We start from the raw sequence: 24,762 nt of genomic DNA, 5'->3' as shown, positions 1-24,762 counted from the left end.
TTTCACGTCTGTTTTGACTGTCTCACACCTAAGCCATGGTCCACTTTGCTTTAGAAACACATTTTATAGGCTAACATCTACTGTAATTTTATTTAAAACTGTTATGGCCCATTGTTGGTGGCTGTATTTATAGTTTCTAATTGTATGGTGATTATGTGCTGTGAAGTTTTTACTTTTTGGCAAACTGAACGAACAGGCTTAATAACTTAAAGATTTAGGGGTACTCCTCAGGAGGATGTTAGGTTCACGGGATAAGTTTCTCTCTGACTTTGATAAATATAGACTTCAAATCACATATCACCATTGATAAACCCACAAATAATATTATATCGTTTTTAAACAGTAGGACTACCTACTGCCGTAGAAATCAGTCTGGCAGTTTAGTTTCAGCTTTAGCCGGGCGCGCACCCGCGAGGTGCACACAATTGTCTGCGCCGCGGGCACAGCTCGGCACAACGCCAGATGCGTCTAGTTTCGTTTCTGCCAGCTCTGCCGGATGCATCCAGACATTCTGTATAAACATCTGTCTAAAAACCGTTAACTATACTGCGTTAAAGCTGGTTATCTTCCTCAACTATCTATAAGAACGAGGTAAGGCTGAAAATATTAAAGGATTGCAGATTTTTCCAAACTTTAATCTAGTCCTACGGTTTCACAGTTACAGCTTTTAAAGGCAACGTAAGCTAGCCTATGTAATTAATTATTTATAGTTAATAATATTTCTGTATTAGGTAAAGAAATTGGCAACCAGTGCAAATATGTTAAAACTAGGATGATATCCTGACTGCAGTTTGTCAAAATGCAAGTGTGGCAAACCATTTCTTTGTCAGTTTGGAGGAAATCGAAAACTTAGATCATTGTCTGCCACAACATGTATCAAGCTGTGGCAAACTCTTTTTTCATCTTAAATCTTTTGTCAGTTGGAGAGGTTTCCCTGTGCCTAAAAGGCAGGACTTCCGATGTTTAAAATATAACTATATTTTTGCAAGTTTCAAAAGAGATGGAACTTTTGAGGAGGAAATAGGAGAAAAAGTAAATCAAAGTTCAATTTTATTACATTCATTATTTTATTATAGCCTAGGTTGTGGTATTCCTGACTGGACATGACTCAAGTAAAGAAAGTATTTCATAGTTACATTGAAGGAAGAATGAGTGTTATTATCTCCCTTTAATACAGGTGTTTTAGAAAGTATTTGTTACTCTTCAAATAGATAGCTACATTTATTGACAGCAGCTAGTGGATTAATTTATGTGTGTAAACAACACACTTAATAAATCACAAAGAACCAGTTCCAGTCCAGAAATATGTAAGGAGTAATTAAACTCTCATTTTATGATGATGCTTTCATTTTATTGGTATTTTTTTCTTATGTTGTGTAATCGGTGTTGGTTGACTAGGATGGGAGCACTGTAATTTCCATGATTTTACAAACAAATATCCTGCCTTTTAATCTAATTTTTCTAATTTTAATTTCTTATATACAGTCTATGCTTTTAATGCCTCTGTGTTTCTTTTTGCATTTAGACACCATAGTCAGTAAACCTTAAAGGGATATTCAGCATCTTTTACACACTTCAGCAGTCCAGCTGTCACTATGAACCCCATGCTAACCAACAGCCAGCAGAAAACAATCTGCTCTAAGGTGGGAAGAGTCAAACTTAAGTTGCTGTACAAGGCCAGCATCCATGGTTTCACTGGCGGAGCCTTCCACCAACAATGTGACACCCGCTGTCCCACAGTGTCTGTGGGCTACAACACCTCTGGTTATGTGTTTGGAGGCTACACCAAACAACCTTTCAATCAGTCTGGACAGTATGTGGGTGATGACCAGGCCTTTCTTTTCACCTTCAGTGGAGAAAACCTCCTTAAATATCCAGTCACCAGTCCCAACTATGCAGTGAAAATGATAGCTAACTCTGGTCCGTATTTTGGAGAAGCATTGGCGCTTGTCAATGGAAGCAAAGCAGTTGTGTACAGCAGTCCAGGAAATTATTATAACTTCAATGCTGCAGAAATGCACGGCAACGACCTCAACCTGACAGAGTGTGAAGTATATCAAGTGGAGGGTGAGTTCACTATTAATAACCATATTTTGATGCAATGTTGTGGCAAATCCACTAATGTACTCCATGTGTCTGTTTGTATGTGCATCCCTATCAACTATTGTCCACTAGTATTTGAGTCGTTCATTGTTCAAACACTGTTTTAAAGACAAAACCAAATAAACTAACAAATAATTTCTGTTAGGGAGTGAAAGAAATATATTGGGGGCTGAATCTTTTATTTAATTTTATTAAAAAGCTAGGCCCTCCCTGGCTTATTGGTTATTTTTTTCTTTGGTACTTCTCTTTTAATTAGAAAAAAAATGCAATACCATACATAAAAAGGTAAGTATGAAACAATACATTTGAAAAGTGAACATGAAATGAATATAAAATAATGTAAATATTAAACATAAAAACATGAATTTTATTGAATGTTCCAGCCTCTCTTTATTTTTTAAAATAAACAGCTGCTAAATAAATGGATATTACGGCCCCCAAATGTATAAACCAGGTACATGCAGCAGCTCTGCGGGTACTGATATTGTGGACCTAAATATATTCTCCACCCCCAGATTCTCAATAATGCCAAAGAATATAAATTAGATCAGATAAACAGTCTATTGTTGTGGCCTAGTATTGAGGCGACTGGATGTTTTATTTTCCTTTATAATTGCGTTAAATATCTGAGTCGCATGGCCAGGTGTTTCCTCCAGAAACTGTTCAAACATCAAAGCACATGTGAAGAATGATAAAAAAATATATATATCTGGGATGACAAAACGTTAAAAGATCCTCCAGCTGTCTCATGTAAACTGTTTGCAAATGGAGAAAAATGTTATTTAGGTGGATTGGAATATGGAATATGTTTAAGGTCTTTGTTTTATAAAAGTTGTTTTTGCTTTTAAACAGAAACCACAGAACTTGAGAGCCCATGGAGGACTATAATCTGGAAATCTGAGTAAGATAGATAGAGCCATCATCCTGCACATAATGCTATTAACATGTTTTACTAGTACAATATACTATACTACATACAGTATGACGTAAATTGATCTGAAAAATAGTTTTCCACATGCCATGCAAAGCAAAGCTGCTATGTGTCATTGGGCAAACTACACCAGCTATTTTAGATCATTATGTCTATGCAAAATATCATGCAGTGAAATTGTTTGCCATTCTTACTGTGCAATAGTGTTTTTAACATTACAACAAATTGTCATAAGCCATGACTTCTACCACCACAGATCAACTCTCTATGCACACAGAAATTCTTTTAACAATCAGGTTTAAAACAACAAACAACCTTTTCACTAGAAGAAAAAGTTCTTTATCTTTTTTCGTTTCTACAGGAAGAGGAAGGAGCTGATGGAGAATATTATGAGCTACAAACCCACAGTCAGCTCTGTGTCCCAAGTTCGGGTTCTGCTCATTGGACCAGTTGGAGCTGGAAAGTCCAGTTTCTTCAATTCCATCAACTCTGTATTCAGAGGCCATGTCACCAGCCAGGCCATAGCTGGCTGCTCTACCACCAGCCTCACCACACAGGTTAGTTACTGCAATGTAATGATTTACATTTTTGGTGATGGATTTCAAAATAAAAATCCTGCCTTGTCCCCATTTTGTTGTTTGTTATTCCATCTCTTTGTACACAACAGTTTCGCACCTACTCTTTGAAAGCCGGGCGAGAAGGAAAACCTCTGCCAATCCTCTTGTGTGATACCATGGGTTTGGAGGAAAGCACAGGGGCAGGGCTTGATATAGATGACATCAGCAACATCCTTAAAGGTCATCTGCCAGACCGTTATCAGGTACAGCTTTAGTTTACATTGAGCAGGATACTGAATGTATGAGCCATTGATTTGCCTGTAGTTAACTCAAACTGTCCCTGTCTTTTCCCTCAACTCTATGACTCAGTTTAACCCCTCTGCTCCTCTGCATTCGGATGCGCAAGGCTATCGTAAGTCTCCAGGGCTCAAGGACAAGATCCACTGTGTTGCCTACGTCATTGATGCCTGCAAGGTCTCCATCATGCCCACAAAGCTGGAGGAGAAGCTGGATGCTATCCGCAGAAAGGTCAACTTAATGGGTAAGTAAAATTAAGTCCCACTTCACTGTAATGAAGACATTGCAGCGCAAATACATTAATACGGGGCACCAAAAAAGCGTTGACGGAGAATTGTGGGATTTACACCACATTTTTTTATCCTCCGCCACTTTGATTAGCTGTTTCTACTATCATTTCATAAGTTTGTTGTACTGATCGTGGTACCCAGCCTATGTTTTGCTGTGTCACAGCTCATGCAATTAGGGTAAAAGGACTACAAGGACCGTAAGGGTATGACTGAAATGCAGATGCCTGTGGAAGAGCTGATGCAGTTCATTAATTTATGGAGGCCGGGCCACTGCACGCGGACTAGGGGCCAGAGTCGGCCAGGCCACTGATGGAAAGCCAGGAGCAAGAGTTGGCCAACTAGGGACCAGGAGGGAACCAGACTGCTGACAGCCATCTGTGTCAAGAGCCATGGTGACCATGCCTTCTTCCTGTAAATAGCCAGACGAGTCCCTAAAGGTGACAGCTGGACATTGGTGTGGCTCCTCGGCCGTACCAAAGGCTCATGGGGTTCAGGGAATGCAGGACCAGGATAGGCATGCTGCAGGATCACAAAACTGAGCCCAATCGACAAGAGCAGGGGTATTTAATTAGAATTCAAAGAGGTCCAGTTAGAGAAAATTTTTGTGAAGCAAAGATCCAGAACATCATAACGACTAACTTGCGTTATCATTCAGTACCATAACATATAGTTGTATCAACATATGTTTTTAGTCAATAACTGACAATATTTCAACAATATTCAGTTTTCAAACTGGAGGGATAGTAAATAATAACTACTCTAATAAATTCTAAATTTAACTATACTAAAATAAAGTGCTTAATTTCAGGGGAAAAAAAGTGTAGCCTACAGTGATGAAGTGCAGTCTTAACCAATTTTATAATAAACACTCAACACATATTAACAAATGAACAGCTGTAATGCCTCCTCTTCTCTTTCATTCCCATATAGCTACCTCTTTCCTACTGTCTCTTCAGTAGAGAAATGTGAGCTCTAGCTTGTCCTGCCAGCTACGATTGGAGCTATATGAGATATTCTGGTTTTGAACTGCCCGTGGGAGGAATGTACATGTAAGAATCTGTACATTCTTGATTAAAACCCATGTGAAATCTCTTTTCTCTTTTTCGCCTCTTCTCTCCCTGTGTGTTTCCAAAACGTCTCCGGAGAGGACAGCAGCTGGAACCCAAGCATTTATGTTGGCGCCATTCTGTGTATTGGGATGGGGTGGTGCTGTGTTCTGCCACAAGTCTACTTAAGACAGGGGTTAATTAGTGCAGGTGTGGCGCACAGCGAGGTGCATGTTTTTTGACCATGAGGCACGGCGTGTAATCATGGAGACTGACTTGAGTTAAGTTTATTGTTTAAGAAATGTTTCATTTTTTGTTATGTTAATAAATGGATTGGCATATCCGACTTTAAGTTCAGACTTTTGAAAGTTAATATTTTTACCTTATTTTATTATTTTAAGCCACAAGGAAACAACTAAAATGTGCGCCAACAATTTATATGCAGAAACATACTATAAAGACATTGAGCCAAAGCTAATTCTTTGTGTACTACCATACCTTTCTTTCTGAAATGTATTATTTGTGTTATGCTTTGATATATTGCCATTTCCACTTACAACACCACACACTAACCACATACTGTATATATATTTTGTATGACGGACTCAGGAGAGGAATTGTTTAATCCATGTATAACAAAATATCCAATATCATCCAAGCGCAACCTGCATATTTTGACACCTAATAATCCCCAGCATTATGCATTTCGGAAATGTTCTTTCTGCTCTGTTATTTCTGGTTGTTTACAGGGATTCCTCAGCTGGCCCTGCTCACTAAAGTAGACCAAGCCTGCCCTTTGGTTACAGAGGATGTGAGAAACATTTATAACAGTGGCTACATCAAGGAAATGGTAAGGTTTTAGCTCTTTATACAAAAGAAAAAAAAAATCCATAACACATGTATTGTGTTTTTATTTAGTGGCACTGAAAAGAAAATTAAAACAAATTTAGCTGTGATTTCACAAAAAATTGGCACAATTCTATGTGGTCTTTAGAAAAAATGATAATCCTCATCTGAGTCTTTTGTGATCCAGATGCAGGAGGTCAGTGCTCGGCTTGGCGTGCCATTGTCCTGTGTTGTTCCAGTGAAAAACTACAGCGAAGAATTGGAGTTGGACGTGAACTGCGACATTCTGCTGCTCAGCTCCGTCATCCAGATGCTTCGCTTCGCTGATAACTACTTCGATGATATCAGTGACCGATTCAGCAACACTGATACCAAAGAGTAGGAAGTGTTTGTGCAGCAGATGTTTACATCTTGTCCAACTGTAATGAAATGTCCCTCACAATTAGCTATCCATCTATCCATTTACCAGCAGGTGATCTTGCCTATTGCTAGCTCACTATACACCACCTTCCTCTGAGTTTCTGAGCATTCCACTCAGATAGGATAGCTCATCAAGTAGTGCCTCTAGTATTCCCTTGGACTGCGCAGCACCTCCAGAAACTCAGTGAGTGGATCCTCATTTTGTGTCCCTCAACTGCGAAATGTTAAATTTTCTTTCTGATTCTGTAGTAAATTCTTTGTTATCATAAAGGGTGCTGTTTAATTTTTACATTATCAGTCTAAAGACTGATTTATGTAATACTATTCATATGTAATATTATTCATATGTTTAAAATTTTTATGTTTTGTTAGTGTTGGCTCGTTTAGTCTGACATTTCACCACAAATTAACAAGTTTTAAAGCGTATCAGATAATATTCTTTACTGCATTATGACATTAACTTTTGCATCTTGTTGTTCTTCATTTCATGCAATTGAAGCTGCAGTCACAGTCAGCAGGTTCAGAGCAGTTTATCAAAGCTCATCTTCATTGTCTGATTTGTGTGTCTAGAGAAGAATGATGATATTTGAACTTGAACCCACAATAGCATACATCTGAGAATCTCTTAAAAGAGCATACATGTTTCCTTCACTCTGTTTTTCTCACATACTCAGGTTTTGATGTTACATTTGAACATTTATTCAGCACTCCCTGCATATTTTGCTTGCTACATGTAGGTGCACCCTTGGTGTTGTAAAATGCAGTGAAAAATAAACAATTAAAATGGTCAGTCATGGATAATTTAATTGGATAATTTTAGTTTAATAGTTTTGATTTTGGACTGACTTAATACACTCTGGGGTTTTGGTGTTTTGACATACCTTATATTTATTTTCCAGAATAACAAATGTATGCTCACAAATTAATCATTTGTATTCAAGTTTACAAATAACTAGGTTTTTTTTATTCATTTTGTGTGTTTGTACTGGTGCTAATATTCAGAAGCCTAATAGCTGCAGTGGGATCACAGTCAGTGAGTCAGTACAATGGGTATAAATTACATTGCCACGTACCTGTCAATTGGACTTGTTTTTTTTAATTTACAGTATGGTGTTCCAATTTTCCTTACAGATTATTCAAATTACATATGGTGTAACATGTGTAAACTAAATATAATCTAGCTGCCCCTTAGACTACCATCTTCTAATGTGAAGATTCACACAAAACATTTCATGTTTATTTATATCACCCAGATCTTGTAGCTAAAAAACTTTGTCATGGTACACAGTATTGCAAGTACCATTACTGTACCAGTAGTTTCAAGAGTAAACATAGACAGTATTTAAGTAATTTTCTCTAGTATTTGGTGTTTTTTTTGTGTTTAGCTTGATGTTTGTATGCAGATATAATCACATTTATTGTTATGATGCATGTTACGTAAATTCGCTTTTGCTTCCAGTTGTAAACGCACTCAGTGACAATAAAAGCTCCTGCTGGCAAAACTGGAAAAAAATATTGACCCCATATAGGTAGAGGGGCCCTGAGTTCTTGGTTTCCAACTACTTATTATAGCTAGTTGTATTGCAGAAAAGTAACTTAAGGTGGTGTGTTAGGAGTCACTCAAAACCTTGATATTACTAAAATAATAACCACACCTGAAAACCATTCTGAAATTAAAATAAGTACCTTCTGATTTTAATAAAAAGGCAAAAAAGATCAATGTAAATGTAAACTTAAACAATGAAAGTGTTTCCACTATTTCTCCTCAAGGCTTTTCACAGTTTTACTTTGGACAATACAGTAATTCAGTTCACTCAGCAAAAAACAAAACAACAGCTACTTATTAGCTGGACTGATTAGTTGCTGGGGAGTGTTTAACAGTCCTTCACTCCAACTGGAGCAGAAACAGTCAATAGGCAGTACCTTTTTGAGATATGTGGTGCGACGGTGAAAAGTTACCAGTCTTTCATTTAACAAATGAAATAAAATAAAGTACATAGTATATATGGAATTTTAACATTTTTAGGATTTTAAAACATTTTAACCCTTTGAACATTTTAACCTACAATGAAGTTATTTATTTATTTACCACAAAAACTATTTTTACAGTTTTTACCTGGCTACATGGGTCTGATTACTTTTTAAACAAACACATCTTGGAATAGTGGTTAAAATAACAATGTTACTTTAGTGCACATAAAAGACAAGGAATTCTCTGTAATGTGGCCACAGTTTATAATAAACTGGTTGTACGACTTTGTAACTGCCACAAGAAGAAATGACCCAACCTGTCAAGGGAGCTAAAATGTAGACCTATCTTTAACTTTTAGTAATCACCTTCAAAGTAAAATGATTAATCATGTCTGTTAAAATTTGGACAAAAAGTGGAGAGGTGAAAATATAGAAAACATTTAAGATGCAATTAAGGTGGCAGATGTAGTAAATTAAATGTTTTATTTTCATTTTGGAGAGGTACTTTCTGATTCTCATTATGTCACACCTGTCCAATCATCCAATCTAGACACAAACCTGAATGTATAAAATGGTGATTTTCGGGTATTATTTCCTGATTTGAACCTTGATGAAGACTTGCCAACGTCCTTTAATCAATAGATTCACAAACAAGCAATATAACCAATAAAGTATTTTTTAAATCAAAATTCCACATCACTCCTTTGTGCGTGAGTGCCTTAAGTTTGCCCTTTTGTTCATATTTATACAAATCAGTATGATTATCAGAAATATCAATTCACTTTAAAAATGTAGTCTTAAAATTAATAATAGAAGTAAAGATCAGATTAATTTAGACTTCTTAAGAAGATTAATTTTACTCTTTTATTTTGAAGTAAATATCTTAGTACTTGTGGTCTTATTCAAGCTGAATACCTGTCTGTGGCATTAACTGCCAACACCCAACGCAGCTCTATCTTCCTGGTAAGTGATTCAGCTCCTTTTTCCTGAACTTGTCCCAGGAGATAAAACTAATATATTAGTACGTTTGTCAAAAATGTATATTGAACAGTGTCTTACTTGTAACGTGTGATCAAGTTACTCATATTAAATCAATGACATGCCAATTTGCACACCTAATGTTTAATTTAAATGCTGTATGGCTGGATCTGTGGCTATGAGGGACGTTTTTTTAAAGAATACATATTAACAGGATTCAGCTTTATCTTTAACTATTTATGTTTCATTTTCAGACACCACACTAAGGAAACTTTAAAAGGCACCAGACAGTTCAGGAACTAACAACAACCATCTAGCATGAACCCCAGACTAACCAAGAGCCAGCAGAAAACAATTTGCTCCCAGTTGGGAAGTGTCAAACTACAGCTACTGTACAAGGCCAGCATCCATGGTTTCACCGGCGGAGCCTTCCACCAACAATGTGACACCCGCTGTCCCACAGTGTCTGTGGGCTATAACGCCTCCGGTTTTGTGTTTGGAGGCTACACCAAACAACCTTTTAATCAGTCTGGACAGTACGTGAGTGATGAGCAAGCTTTTCTTTTCACCTTCAGTGGAGAAAAGCTCCTCAAATATCCCGTCACCAGTCCCACCTATGCAGTGAGAATGATAGCTAACTCTGGTCCATATTTTGGAGAAGCATTGGCTCTTGTCATTGGAAGCCAAGCAGTAGTGCACAGCAGTCCAGGAAATTATTATAACTTCAATGCTGCAGAAATGCACGGCAACGACCTCAACCTGACGGACTGTGAAGTCTATCAAGTGGAGGGTAAGTTCTCTCTTAACAGCCAAATATTGATGTTCAGCATGTTTTAAACAGATTGGTGGGGGGGGGGGGGGGGGGGGGGGGGGGGATGCTTGTGGTGGGTTTCTGTGTGGCGTTAGGTAGATTGGTAGCGGGGTAGTGTTGGTTGGCTCACCTGTAGGTCGTGATTGGCTTGCCTGCTTGTCGGGGGTTGGGGACCTCAGGTGCGGGCCTGGACTGGGCTGGTGTGCGGCTCTGTCCTGGGTGCATGCTGGGGTCGGTGTGGTACAGTCGTGGCGTCCCACTCTCACTAACATCTAAATTCTTTAACAGGCTTATGTGCACACACATACAGACACATTCACTCACACGCACACAGACACATACAGTCTCACACATAGACACAAACAAATTCAGGTTGTCCCTGGTAGAATTATTCCTGATGCTTTTCTTTCAGTTACTTATTTAAATTAATTGTTATTATTCCAGCTCTCATGCCTGTGCTGTATTGCTTATTTATTGTGCAAAACTGTTTCTTGTTTTTATTTTTCTCTTAGTTGTCTTACTATGTCAGCTGTTTATAGCTGCTGTTCGGCTGGTTGTCTTTTACTATTATTATTATTATTATTTTTGTTGTTTGTGTTTGTTTGTTTGTTGTTGTTTTTCTCCTCCCCAAGTCCCCCTCTCTATTCTATTGTAGGTTTTGTTGCTTTCTGCAATTGGTGTTTCCCTCTCCTATTCCCTGTTGTCCCCTACCTTCCATCCCCCTTCTCTTGCAGGTCTTGTCCTTTCTCTGTGTTGTCTGTTTGTGCCCCCCCATCCCCACGTCTGCCCCCCTGTCCAGCCGGTGACAAATCAATACATAATTAAATAAATAATAAAACAGACAAAGGAGTATATTAATACTCTCTTGTTAAAGTAAAATTTGTCTGGCACAATATGGTATCCACCTCATCATACTCTATACCAGGCTGCTGGGCAGGACAGGTTAAAAAAAAAGAAAAGAAAACAACAACAAAAAAAAACAGATTGCATCTGACACCAAGTACTTTAGCATTATTATTCCTGTCACAGTCCTGCAACTGATGATTGTTAGATTCAGCCCTGACCTGGATACATGTCTACAGGCTAGCTGTAGTTGTAGTCTAGTCTAGTGTAGCAGATAAGTCTTTAACCAATATTAACCAGTAGTATAAAATAATGAACCATAAATGTCCGAAATCTCAGTTTAGTGTGACTGTTTATTATTCAGGACAGTAAGGAAGAGCAGTCGCTTTGTTTAACTACATCCAACGAACGGATACCTTTTTAAAACCAAAGTCAGAAATAAACTTGTCTGAGAGATGTTTATTTTTACATTTAATTATGCGATCACTTTAATTCATTTTTCATAACTTCAAAAGACAATTGTTAGAAATTACTGTTTATGTTGTTAATGTTTATGATGTAATACATCAACATAAGTGGCTGGATTATAGTTTAATAAAATTGGATAATATTGTTTTGTAAAAGCTGTTTTTGCTCTTCAACAGAAAGCCCAGAATTTGAGAAGCCATGGAGGCCAGTGGTCTGGGAAAATGAGTAAGCTGGATGGGACCCCAGTTTGAATCATAAAATGCTATTACATATTATTGTTAATATGTTGCATTATACCACACCATGTCAGACTTTACAAAATGACTTGAGGAAATTATAATAATGCTGTTGAAATTAACCCCTTGTAAACTGCTGGAATTAACTCCTTATAAATTGCTGGACGATGAATGATATTAGCCGCTACAGGGCTCCTGCTAGAGAGCACAGAATCCCTAATGGTGGTTCAAACTTCTTTACTGATCGTTGCGCAGAGTTAACATGTTACAGGCAGTCACGCTGTACATGAGTAGTAATGGCAACAGTTTCTACAATAAAACAGAGAAAGGCTCCATAACCATCACACCACTTAGATCCTTATTACAGCTTTGGAAAAGTAACTGTTAATCACTTACAGAAATAAATGTACAACTATCACCATACTGATTAAATAAAATAAAGATCTTCTCTGTTAGTGATAACATAGACTGTAGCTTACATCAGCTAGGATCATTAAACACATGGGAACTTTAGCTAGCTAGCCATGCAAACACATGGAGCAGAAACAACAGGTAAACACACGACATTCAGCACACCTCTGCAAACAACAGACAACTTAGACAGAGATAAATCTACAGTAACAACACAGGGTACATTTAGAGTCTGACTTATATTGTCTCTGACTGTTTTCAGGCAACCGCTGAATGAAACAAAACTCTGATGCCTCGTTACAGCTCCGCTATTCCTGCGTAACTTCATTGCTGTAATCGCCCTCTATAAACATAACATGATCCGCCCTGTTCCTTTATGTGAGGAATTCACAACAGCCGCCCCCACATTGGTCGCCGATGTGCAATCAGGGGAATTTCTCCCTTACTTTCCCTGCGTGTCGTCTCCGAGTGCAGGGAGCTGGATCAGATGGGCAACTGGTCTTATGTAAACTTTACCCTTGACACGGACATCGGCTGCCCTGACACATCCATCTGGGCTTATCACAGTCTTAATGATCTTGCCAATAGGCCACTGAACTCTAAGAAGTTGCGGATCCACTATCATGACGACGGAATCCACCGTCAGGTTTCTTGAGGATTTCTGCCACTTCTGGCGAATCTGAGGAGCGGGCAGGTAGTTCCATGTGAAGTGGAGCCAAAATTGATCTGCAAAGTTCTGGCAGTGGCGCCACCTCCGCTGCCCCATAACAGCTGGGGTGTAAACTGCCTGAGGTAGGGTTGCATCCCGCCGCCCCATGAGTAATATATTAGGAGTAATGGGGATCTGCAACATCTGTTGAGGCGTATCCCAATGGTTTGGAATTCAATGATCCCTTCTACTTCCACTAAGACCATATACAGGACGTCTTCAGATACAGCTTGGCTGCCCACTGCCACCTGAAGGATGTTCTTTATTGAGCGAACTTCTCTCTCCCACACACCTCCTAAGTGGGGGGGCGCTCGGTGGGTAAAACTTGAAAAGGATTTGCTAGTCCGCTAACTGTGATTGCAGTTGTGGCTACAGAGCCTCAAAGGCTTCTTGAAGTTCCCGCTTTGCCCCATGGAAGTTGGTGCCACAATCGGACAATATCTCCTTTGGTCTGCCCCTTCTGGCAATGAATCTACGTAAGACTGTTTGCAAGAAAGCATCCACATCCATGGAATTGAAGAGTTCAATGTGGACCGCGCGGGTAGTGAGACATTTAAAAAGGACACTGCTAAATGCCAACTAGCTGGTCGTCCTGGCATACACGTGTCCCCACCAATGCATTGCTGAAATCATCCACTTGGCTTCAGATGTGAGTTAGTAAAATACACAAACTTTATTCCACAGATGTCCACAATATTTCTTTGCTGGATAATCAGATATAACTCAGGACACGGTATAAAAACCGTGTGACTACACAGCTAGTCTCTTCCTCCTTTGTCTGGGTTTAACAGCTAACAACGAAAAACTGAGAGAGCCTCCCTTAAAGTCACAATACTACCAGAACAAGCATAATGTAACAGCCTGCTCTACACCAATAACAGTAAAATTAAATAATTAAGTCGAATGCGATGCAAAACATATTTATCCATTATGTTTAATTAACTTTTAAATATTTCCCTATTTTAATATAGTTTTCAAGTCCTAACTCAAAATATACATCTCACATAGTAAACAAAAAACTATGGGAAAAATTATAAGCTCACTTGCCACATACAGACACCCCAGCGTTTCTCGTTCCTCCTGCAAATCTTGACCCAAGAGGGCCCGAAACAATCGATGCCTGTTGAATAAAAGGGCGGACGGAGGAGTCTGAGGTCTTCCGGAGGTAGATCAGCCATCTGCAGGACCTTTGGCTGTGCTCTCCATTGCTGACAAGTTGAGCAGTTGAGCTGATGGTGCGTGATGGCCTGACGTCCTTGCAGAATCCAGTATTGCCTCCGAATCTCCGCCCCTGGATGAAACAAGCGTTCATCAAACTCCATAATGAGGAGCTTTGTGACTGGATGTCGTCGATCCAACACAACTGGATGGATCTCCATTAAGCTGGGGTCCTGTAACCTCCGTAGTTTCCCTCCAACACAGACGACACTGTGCGTGGAATCCCATTCTGGGACAAGGCTAGATAGCCGACTGTACAATGGCACCAGTTTTTGCAACTTGAGGGCGGCCACCTCCTCAGGGAAGCTTTGGGCCTGGCATGCTCTTAGTAATAGGAGCTCTGCTTCTTGATGCCCAATGGGCTGGTCGTTGGCAGGGTCTATTTTCCCTGAATATGCCTGTCTAGTTGCATCAGTTTCTTTCATGTACTGAATCCAGTAGCGTCAGGAGTGGTAAAACCGGTGTCCACAGCCGTGAAACTTCAGAAGATAGTGCTTTTCCATTCGGATGAACCTGCTGAAGGTGCGGGGTCAGGTCTCTTAGGCCAGTGATCAGTGCTCTGTTTAAGGAATGGAGGCCCCAGACTCCATCTACTCGGCCCATCCAGAGCTACAAGTAGCTTTCCTCTCATTACGTCATCTGCTGGGTTACTCTGGGTGTCTACGTACCGCCAAGCCTTACGGTCAGGCAACTCCTGAATTTCCGACACTCGTGTCCCAACAAACACCTTGAAACGGCAGGAGTCCGATTGGAGCCATTCCAGGACTGTCGTGGAGTCAGTCCACAAGATCTCCACAAGATTGGCTAACTGAGGTCCAGCCAGCGCTGCACAGAGTTCCAAGCGGGGAATAGACTGCTGTCTTCTGGGGGCGACCCTTTACCTGGCCATCACAAATGAAGTGTGGACCTCACCGTCCTTCTGTACTGTAAGATAGGCAACTGCACAATAGGCATGCTCAGACGCATCACAGAATATGTGGAGTTCATATTCCAAGTCCACATCCTCGACAGAAGCAGATAGGTAGCAGCGTGGGATGGAGATATTGCTCAGATGGTCCAGCTCACCTTCCCAAGAGCTCCAAGCGTTCTGTAGGTCTAGAGGTATGTCAGGGTCGTCCCAGTCAATTCAATTCAATTCAAATTAGCTTTATTGGCATGAATGTAATAACAACATAAAGTAATCAAAGTGTATGTGTGCTTGTGTTTAAAAAAAAAAGAGAGAAAAATTTAAATAAAATAAATAGATAAAACAGTAAGCGTGTGTGTGTGTGTGTTAAAAAATAAAAATATATTAAAAATAAAATAAATAAATAAAACAGTAAGCGTGTGTGTGTGTTAAAAAATAAAAATATATTGAAAATAAAATAAATAAATAAAACAGTAAGTGTTTTATATAACCAGTCCCTCCTCTTGGCCCACAGCTGCTGGATGAGCACCTTAGCTCGGGTCGTGTATGGTACTATGACTGAATGAGCAGTTGAAGACCAGTCGGTTTCATAAACACCGGTTTATTATTATGGCACACCAAGTGGTGAGGGAGGTACCACGACTCCTCTGACTTCCTTACCTCCTCAGGCTGTTTGGTGACGGATCCTGCTCCAGTAGTGATTCAGAAGCAGTTAACTGCTGCTGCACTTGGGGCAGGGAGGTCGGACCAGAGGCAGCATGGCAATACAACTGTTCAGTGGGTCATGACTGTACAGGCACGAGATTCAGGGGATGCTGCTGCTTCGCCCCTACCGGCGTCACTATGCCAGTGTAGACCAGCGAATACAGTGAGGTCAGTCTCTGCTGAGGGGCTGGATGAATAGGTCTGAATCCTGCAGTGAAGGCTGAGGGCCTGGGGGACGGTGTGATAGTTCTCGGCCTACTGCTCGGGTGCCCTCTCTCCTCCCTGGCAGTGCAAACTTCCATCCCGGTCCTAACCACTGGCTCCAGGAATGTATCGGCAGTCTGTCCCTCACGGTGGGACTCTGTGTTATGTAACTGTGTAGTCAACTATAAATATAACATGATCCGCCCTGTTCCTTTATGTGAGGAATTCACAACAAATGCCTCACCCTACATGATAATAGAGGAGGATGTAATGAATGTTAAACACGCCATGATGTATGATGTGCTTGTTATACCTGCTGTGAAGAAACAATGTCAATGACACCCAGATTAGAATCATCTGAAGTAGTTGAACAAGTTTGCTGTGGCATGGATGTGGATCCACCCCGTTAAATTTAAGTGTAATTATATTAGCTATATATATATATATATATATATATATATATAAACTGCTCTTTTTTCTTCAGGAAGAGGACAGAGATGATGGACAGTATTAAGCTCTACTGTCCTTTGGCCAGCTCTGTGTCCCAGGTTCGGGTTCTGCTCATTGGACCAGTTGGATCTGGAAAATCCAGCTTCTTTAATTCTATCAACTCTGTATTCAGAGGCCACGTCACCAATCAGGCCATCGCTGGCTGCTCTACCACCAGCCTCACGACACAGGTTGCAGCAATCAGTACAATTATGTTTCTTGATTCCCTATTTTTTAATCCCTATTCAGCCAAAAATAAAGAATAATACATTATTACTATGAGTATTTCTTCTCTGATAAGCTGAAACTAGATGAACTGGGGAGTTTAAGTCAAAAACTTTAAAAACACATCTAATAAAATGTTCCACCTCAGCCAGTGAAAAATGCACTTTTGGATTGTATTATAAAAGAGACCTAATAAAAAATAGTAAAGTTAATGTAACACTTTAATCACTTTCACCATTTCCAATTTTTTTAAAAGATATGATAAATAATGATAATCTCCATTATTACCTGACAGTTTCGCACATACTCGGTGAAAGCTGGACGAGAAGGAAAACCTCTGCCAATCATCTTGTGTGATACCATGGGATTGGAGGAAAGCACGGGGGCGGGACTTGACATAGATGATATCGTCAGCATCCTCAAAGGTCATCTGCCAGACAGTTATCAGGTAGAGCTTTTGATGCATTCAGCTAGATAATAAACACAAAATACTTGATACTGCACTGATATGGTTGACAATATGGTTTCTTTCACCTGTATGATTCAGTTCAACCCCTCTGCTCCTCTGCAATCGGAGGCCCATGGCTATCGTAAGTCTCCAGCGCTCAAGGACAAAATCCACTGTGTGGTCTACATCATTGATGCTTGCAAGGTCTCCATCATGCCCACAAAGCTGGAGGAGAAGCTGGGAGCTATCCGCAAAAAGGTCAACTCAATGGGTAAGTAAAGATTTGCTCAACACCTTTTTAGTGGTATTACTCTATCCCAAGACCTCACTGAATAAAAGGATAAATGTGATGGCCAGAACAATCTAAAATATAAGACTCCCGGAAACAGTTTACACCCCTCCACCTCCCAAATCTAATGTTACAATAATTCATATAGCCTATATATATGTTTATGCATAAAGTCAACAGTACAGTATTTGAAAATTGTTTTGTTTTATTGATTTGCAGGGATTCCTCAGCTGGTCCTGATGACCAAAGTGGATGAAGCCTGTCCTTTTGTTTCACAGGACATTAAGAACATATACAAGAGCAGCTACATCAAGGAACTGGTGAGATCAACTTTTAATTTGCCTGTAGGATTTTATTCTGAAAAAGAACATTTAAACAATGGTCTTTATAGAAGTATAAAAACTACACAGTAACATGAATTCTATCTGAATTTCATTACATTTTTGTTGTAGTCTTATTCAGTTTTCATTTGTGTTTTGTCTGTTTATTTTTATATTTTACTTGCTTCATTTTCTCCTGTGTTCTTAAGCAGTGTTTTGTTAATTAAGTACTACTGATTGCAATTCTCTGTCAAGAAACTATAAACTACCCTTTTATTCTGCTTTGGTGATCCAGATGCAGGAGGTCAGTGCTCGGCTCGGTGTGCCTTTGTCCTGCGTTGTTCCGGTGAAGAACTACAGCCAAGAATTGGAGTTGGACCTGGACTGCGACATCCTACTACTCACCTCCATCATTCAGATGCTTCGCTTCGCTGATAATTACTTTGATGAGCTTAGTGACCGATCCAGCAGCATTCAAACTAAAGAATAGTAAGCAAATGTTTATATCTTGTAATGAAATGTCCCTCAAAATGGACCCATGTTTTAGCAGGTTTGTTAACTTTTCTGTAGTCCTTTTTGCTGTGTGGAAGACAATGTAGCTTTCACAGATTCCAGATATCTTGAACTCAACTTCTCAAATGTGAAACTGATGTAAATGCTCCTTAGGGGTTCTTGAAACACTGAATGCTGGGAGATGTTTTCCCTCCAGCACTCAGGCTGCTGAGCACCTCCAGTTTCTTGTTTCAGAAACTCAGTGAGCTGCTCTTCTTGTTGACGGTGTTCCTTAGCTACAAAATATTTAGTTTTTTTCTGGAAATAATTATATATACACCACAAATTTAAACATATGCCACCCAGATCTTGCAGTAGCTGCTAAATGTTATGCATCCTGGTACAGAGTCTTAATGTTTATAGTCAGTTTATAGTAGGACAGTTTATACTGTCCCAGATCTGTGATAATGACGGCTTTTCTCTACAGTATTTGATGCCAGGAAAACAACTTACCAGTTTCTCAAATGTCTGTTAGAATCAAAAATCTGAATTCCTATGTATATCCTTTATTTTTCCTAAAATTAACAATTCCAGTCAGTATTCCGCTGTCCAATAAAAGCTCAAAGTGCATGAATGAACAGAAAAACAAATTTATTAATGCAGGTCAGACAGATACTGTACAGCAAACAGTTTTGGAGTCGGACCGGCTGAGGAGCAGTCCCTCCCTGTGTAACAGGACTGTGGTATTACAGCAAACTGTAAACTACACAAAACACATCGCACCTCTTATCCGACTCACAGCCTGCTTTCACATCAGTGAGATCAATTGTGAATTAGAGTGGCTTATAGATTGTCAGTTGTCCTCTCAGTGACAATAATCATCCATTAAAAAATTATTAAGCTCTGCGATCAGGATCACTTTTAAAACAAACAAATTTCTTGAAATAGTGTTTAAAATATCAATGCTGTTTTAGTGCACATAAAAAAAACAGGGAGCTCTCTCCAACTTGGCCGGTTTACAATAAACTGGTTATACAAGTTTGTAACTGTCGCACATGGCCAACAAGGATGATGCACGATTGAAGACGGAATGTCCTGGAAATGGAAAACACTGGAACTCAATGTTATTCAGCCAGTCAGCTTCCTTTTCTTCAGTGGCGCTGCACAGTGGCCACCAGCGAGAGGATGGTGTTCGTACTGGGAGAGTCCTGGTGGAAATCCTTGGAACAAAAAGTATATTCAACAGTTCTGTTTATATGATCAGATGCCATTGGTGAGGTTGGTTCAGGTTGTTGGGAGCACGAAGGAAGAACACTAGGGACGGAGCAGAAGGGAGGCTCTTGTGGCACAGCTGACACTCCCCGATATTTCAAACAGTCAGATGATTTTCCTGTCATCAGCCAACGGCTTCAGTCATCAACAGAAAAAGGCAGCCACGTGGAGAAGGATTCATTTCAACTTCAACCACTTGAGTTACAGTGCAGAACACGTGTACATACACACATCCAAAAACACACACTCACACACAAACGAGTACACATGGGCTTGGTCAGAGTCCAAAGGCTGATTTCAGTGACAACCAGAGTGGAAAATAAAGCCGGACATTTGGCACGTACACTGCAGCTCTCTCCCTGCTAACACAGCACTAACATGCACTTATGTTAAAGCAAAATAAAAGACCTGTGGCCTGTACTACGAAGCGGGGTAACTGGCTTATCCAGGTAACTTCAGGAGTAGGCCTAACTTCGTGACGTCGGGTGTAACTTCCCAGTTAACCCGTACTACGAAAGGAGGATAGGTGTTACCCGAGGTCTGTTGCCATGGCAATTTACGGCGCATCTCTAAACTGCTCCGAGCAGGTTTTGTTCGTGGTTAACTCGAGGTTATCCTGTATACGCGGACTACACACCACATCTGTACTCAGTTTAAATGATGACAAGTAGGATATTAATAGGCTACACACCGCTTCATAAAATATGTTTAGATTTCATCCTGTTTTGTTCCACTGCGGTTGAGAGCGAGCACTGCAGCCTCAGTGATTTTAAAGAGGAATCTTAATTAGGCTAATTAACGGGATAGTTTCATAGATGTAGCCCATTTCTAGGCTATAACTGAATTCTCCTGAGTGTTTTCATATATTTAGATAGACTATTTTACCTGCAAAATAGGGAGCCAGTGTGAGGGTTAATAAACCGAGAAAAAAATATCCTAGATAAAGATCGGAAATTCACTAAAATTATTGTCATAAAAACTCAATCACTCTGGTCTCTAAGGTGCATGATAGTAATTGTGGGCTAAACTCACGAGTATTTCCTCATTGCTAATTCCGATTGCAAAGTTTAATATAACTTTCCAGTGCATGCATAGCCTACTACACGGCAGACGTGTGTGTGAGGTTGTAGCCTTGCAAAGTGAAGTTACTCTCATAAATGTGTGACTAGAATATTCAAGTTGTTTTACTTGTAGATTAATCTTGGTAATTAAATTCTGTCCCGGATTTTTTCCCCTCTCCATAGGCTCCTTTTTTTCTATTGCAATGGACATTATGTGCAGTTCTACCTTTACATCTTAATCATATTACACATAAAAGAAGAGCCCATAAAATACACAAGAACACTGTGATGATAAGTAGGCTCCAAATTTACTCAACAAGCCTCCCTGGCTTTGTCGTCCGCCACAATATTAGATGTAGCCGTTAACTTGTCTTTACATTCATAATTTCCTGACACTACCAACGTGCATTCCTCTGGAGAAATACGAAGCATGTGCTGTTGCGAAAAAACTCTGCCTGCACGGTCAAAGACACCCCTTTTATGTGAACGCGCACCACCATTAAGTTAACACTGGGTTAACACGGACTCAACTAACCAACGTCCTATCCACCTTCGTAGTGCCGTTTAACTCCTGTGTAGGCAGTCAGAGTTTGTCAACCCTGAGTTTGCCTGATAACCCAGAGTTAACTCTGAGTAGGTTGAACTCCCTTCGTAGTACAGGCCACTGGCCAAGGTAGCAGCCGTACATAAACACAACATATTAAAATGCTACATACAAGGTAGCAGCCATACATAAACACAACAGATTAAAAGCTACGTATAATCATGACAAAATTCACAAAAACAAACAAAAAACAACACAAAAAACACATCTATTCTAACACAATGGCCTCTCAAGAAAAACAACCATGTCTCCTTCGCCACATTCTTTATGATGCTCTTAAATGTATCAATTGATATAGGCCTAAACGTTTCTAGTTTAAAATCTTTTTGCAAATTATTCCATGCCCAGGGTGCATAGTATGAAAATGCAGTTGTCCCCAGATCTGTCAAAACCCTGGGTACATAAAAAGCAACCACTTGGAGGAGCGTAGCTGGTAACTAGCAGAATTGAGACAGAGAAGGGTACAGAGGTAAGCTTTACCTAGCATGGCTTTATATATAAATATATACCAGTGCTGTTTTCTGTGGGTGGTCAGTGATGTCCAACGCACCAGATCATAAAGAATGCAATGGTGAGTGAGGGACTTTGCATTTGTAATAAAGCGTAGAGATGCATGATACACTGAATCAAGGCTCTGTAAGATGGAGGAGGCTGAGTGCATGTATGTCACCATAATCAATCACAGACAGAAAAGTAGCTTCCACAAGTTTTTTGTGAGGCTCAAAGGTTATTAAGTTTGCCAACCTGTAATGTTTTATCAAATACAGAGGGCTTTTGTCAATAATGAATGTAAATTTCATTCAGTATTACAGAAACGAACACAGTGTTGTAAAAAAAAAAATTGTGATTCCCCAGGTTGTTGTTTCCATCTGAAGAGCATTATGTATAATGCCTGTCATGTTAATTTATAACTGTCTACCTGTGTACTTATCAGAATGTGTTTGATCTACCACAGCCCCTGAAACATTGATGTCTTAATGTTTATTTTCTTTTAAAGTAAATTTTCTTGTTGTGGTGATTTCAAGGGTATGGGGCTAGCCCCTCATATCTTATCACTTGAGAGCTGATTAAGCACTGGATTCTGGTTAACTTTTAACTCAGAATAAATGTTCCAAAAAATGTCCATTTACCTCCAGTTTTATTCCAGTTTATGAGTGTGACACCCTGTGGGTTCAGGAGTGGGTGTGACCTATCTCGCTGTCTTCCTGATTGTGGTAACTGGACAAGTGCCCGTGAGTGTAGGCTATGGCCTTTCTCATTTCCCAAATTTCTGTCTCCTCGACTCCTCGATCCTTGAGCATGTGACCCAGAAATCGATTTCAGCACGCCATCTTGAAGGACATCTCAATTCTCAAATGCACATCAAGGAGCAAGGATCGAGGAGTTGAGGAGGTGGAAGTTTGAGAAATGAGAAAGGCCCTATTCGTAACTTTTTCTTCTCATTCTGCAGGAAGCTGCTGTTGAGGCCAGGTCAGACCTCCCTGCAGGCCGGCTACCCTGTTTTCCCCTTCAGTTTGGTTTTCTTTGGTATTGGACTGTTGCTTTGTGGTATTTACCTTGTTTTGCCTACAACAACACCTTCACACATATACATTCATGCAACCATCATCCTGCACAGACACTACTGAACCCATAGACTACATACCTCATACTTTAATTACCGTATGTTAGTTCGAAATACCTCTTAATTTGGCTTATTTTTGTTAAATAAACATATGTTGTTAACTGTTTACGATGGTGTGTCTCCCTATTGTTGTGGCCTTCTGAGCCAGGTCATAACAATGACCAAAAGAAATGTTACATACAAATGTTTTAAAATTCTCTTGTGGATGGGGCCAATAATAATGTTTTGGTGGCCTGTCCCATCAAAATGTTTTTTATTTTGGCTGTACAAATATATCACAGATTTAATGTATTCAATTTTTGAAAAATACATATGGTAGTCATAGTAAGGGTGAACCCTGTTAGTGGTTATTACAAGATTAATTCAAATGTAATGCCCTGACTTTTTGTAGGCCTACTTTAATGTTGGCTGACTGTTCTACCATTTACTAGGCTACATGTGTTCTTTATTGCAGCTTGTGTGTGAATTCACTTTAGGGTTAGATGCCAGTATTTGTATTCAACATAGATTCAATTAATGACACACAAACTTCAAAACTGTAATGGTTTTGAAACAGTGACCAAAATCTCGACACAAAAGTCCACGATCTGGTGTCTCATTAAGACAGGGCAACTGTGCCGGCGGCGGCGGCCGGTGGAGGGTGGGCTCGATAGCGGTTTAAATTATAGGCTATTTGTATCAACAGTAGGTTATTGTAGGTAATTTTCCACCTTAGTTTAGTGTTTATTACTCTTCTCCCCACACTCTCACACACCTAGCCTGCACCTCTGGTCTCACGTAAAATACGCCGGCTTGCTCCGCCTCTTTCTGTCTCTCTCCCTGTATGTTTGTATGCTGATTTTCTCCATCAGCAGTACGCTTCATGAAGTCGCCCTGTTTAATAAACTCACCCGTGATTCAGTTTTCAAGTGCGCCGCGTGTGGATCGAAACTGAAACTTAACATTAGTGAGTGACATCTGCAGTGGTGCGTTCACTGTCGCTTCGTAATGTAACATTTCCTGCTTGTCCGTTGACATAATACCAGATGACCTCTCCCTCACTGTTTCTCTGCATAATGCTAAAGTGGGTTGCCATATATACTTTGGCAGGTGCAACTATACCTGTCTGGCCCACCCAAGTAAAGTATATGTTGAAAACACTTAAGTTAGTGCAAGCTGTAGGCCTACAGGCTATTTTGTAAATATTACACCATACTTTTCTTGGTATTAAACAATACCAAGAAACAAAACACCAGGAGATTGTGGTGAAGGCCAGCCAAGAGCTGGCATTGATTTACACAGAGCCATGGAGGTGTCATTTGACTCCATTTGTTCGCTATTAGTAAGTAATTACATCATCTTTTTCTGTGTGCGTGTTTTGTCAGCTGTTGAGGGGGCTCAGCTTTTCTTTGATAAAAGTAGGGGGGGCGCCAAGGAAAAAAGGTTGGGAACCACTGCTCCAAGAGGCCAAAAAGAAGATTGACGGGGAGGCGTGGGTGACGTCCATACAACAAATAGTAGGGGCAGAAGCCTGTGGACTCATGTTTTGAGCAATTTTAGGCGTGGATAACATGGGGCAAATGATCCTTCCAATTCTCCTTTTCTTTCTCCCCCAGAGTCCGAAGCATTTGTAGTAGTACCTAACATCGAAGCGGAAGTCAGCAAGTTGTCCCACACAACGATGGCCCACTGCATTGAGCTTGGCAGTACTCAGGATAAATGTGAGCGGGTTATTCACTTAGGACTGTGAAGTGGGGGGCATAGTATAAATAGTCTTTGAATTTATCACATATTGCCCACTTCATTGCCAGACTCTCAAGCTTTCCGCTATGCAAATGGAAGTTTTGTTCAGCCGGCATTAGCGTGTGTGACCCGCAGGCTATCACCCTCATCTTGCCCTCCTGCTTTTGGTACAGGACTGCACCAAGGCCTTTTTGAGAAGCATCTGTGTGGAACGTGAATGGGCAGGTGAAATCCGGGTAGGCTAACACTGGAGGTTTGGTGAGCA

At 40.1% G+C, this 24,762-nt stretch overlaps 2 protein-coding genes across 3 annotated transcripts; both read left to right on the top strand.

Annotated features, from left to right (window-relative positions):
• The first annotated feature begins 466 nt into the window (after positions 1–466).
• Positions 467–7,280, top strand: LOC123971566 (interferon-induced protein 44-like). Of its 2 annotated transcripts, XM_046050453.1 has the most exons (8): positions 467–591; positions 1,526–2,067; positions 2,956–3,004; positions 3,396–3,591; positions 3,702–3,854; positions 3,961–4,132; positions 5,974–6,074; positions 6,258–7,280. In XM_046050453.1, exons 2-8 carry the CDS (start codon positions 1,596–1,598, stop codon positions 6,450–6,452), a joined length of 1,338 nt encoding a protein of 445 aa, XP_045906409.1. In that variant the 5' UTR covers positions 467–591; positions 1,526–1,595; the 3' UTR covers positions 6,453–7,280. The 2 variants fall into 2 exon arrangements, with proteins under 2 accessions (XP_045906409.1, XP_045906410.1); XM_046050454.1 differs by lacking the exons at positions 5,974–6,074; positions 6,258–7,280 and adding an exon at positions 4,342–5,576.
• A 2,454-nt stretch (positions 7,281–9,734) lies between these two features.
• On the top strand, positions 9,735–22,823 carry LOC123971199 (interferon-induced protein 44-like). Its single transcript, XM_046049895.1, has 8 exons — positions 9,735–10,229; positions 11,738–11,786; positions 16,436–16,631; positions 16,961–17,113; positions 17,213–17,384; positions 17,622–17,722; positions 18,018–18,211; positions 22,602–22,823. Coding segments are annotated over exons 1-8 (1,338 nt in total). The 5' UTR covers positions 9,735–9,757; the 3' UTR covers positions 22,603–22,823.
• Positions 22,824–24,762: the final 1,939 nt, after the last annotated feature.

The sequence above is a fragment of the Micropterus dolomieu genome, linkage group LG05 (genome assembly GCF_021292245.1).
Source record: "Micropterus dolomieu isolate WLL.071019.BEF.003 ecotype Adirondacks linkage group LG05, ASM2129224v1, whole genome shotgun sequence".
Lineage (NCBI taxonomy): Eukaryota > Metazoa > Chordata > Actinopteri > Centrarchiformes > Centrarchidae > Micropterus > Micropterus dolomieu.
Note: the sequence above shows the minus strand (reverse complement) of the source record. Positions and strands in the feature narration are given on the sequence as shown.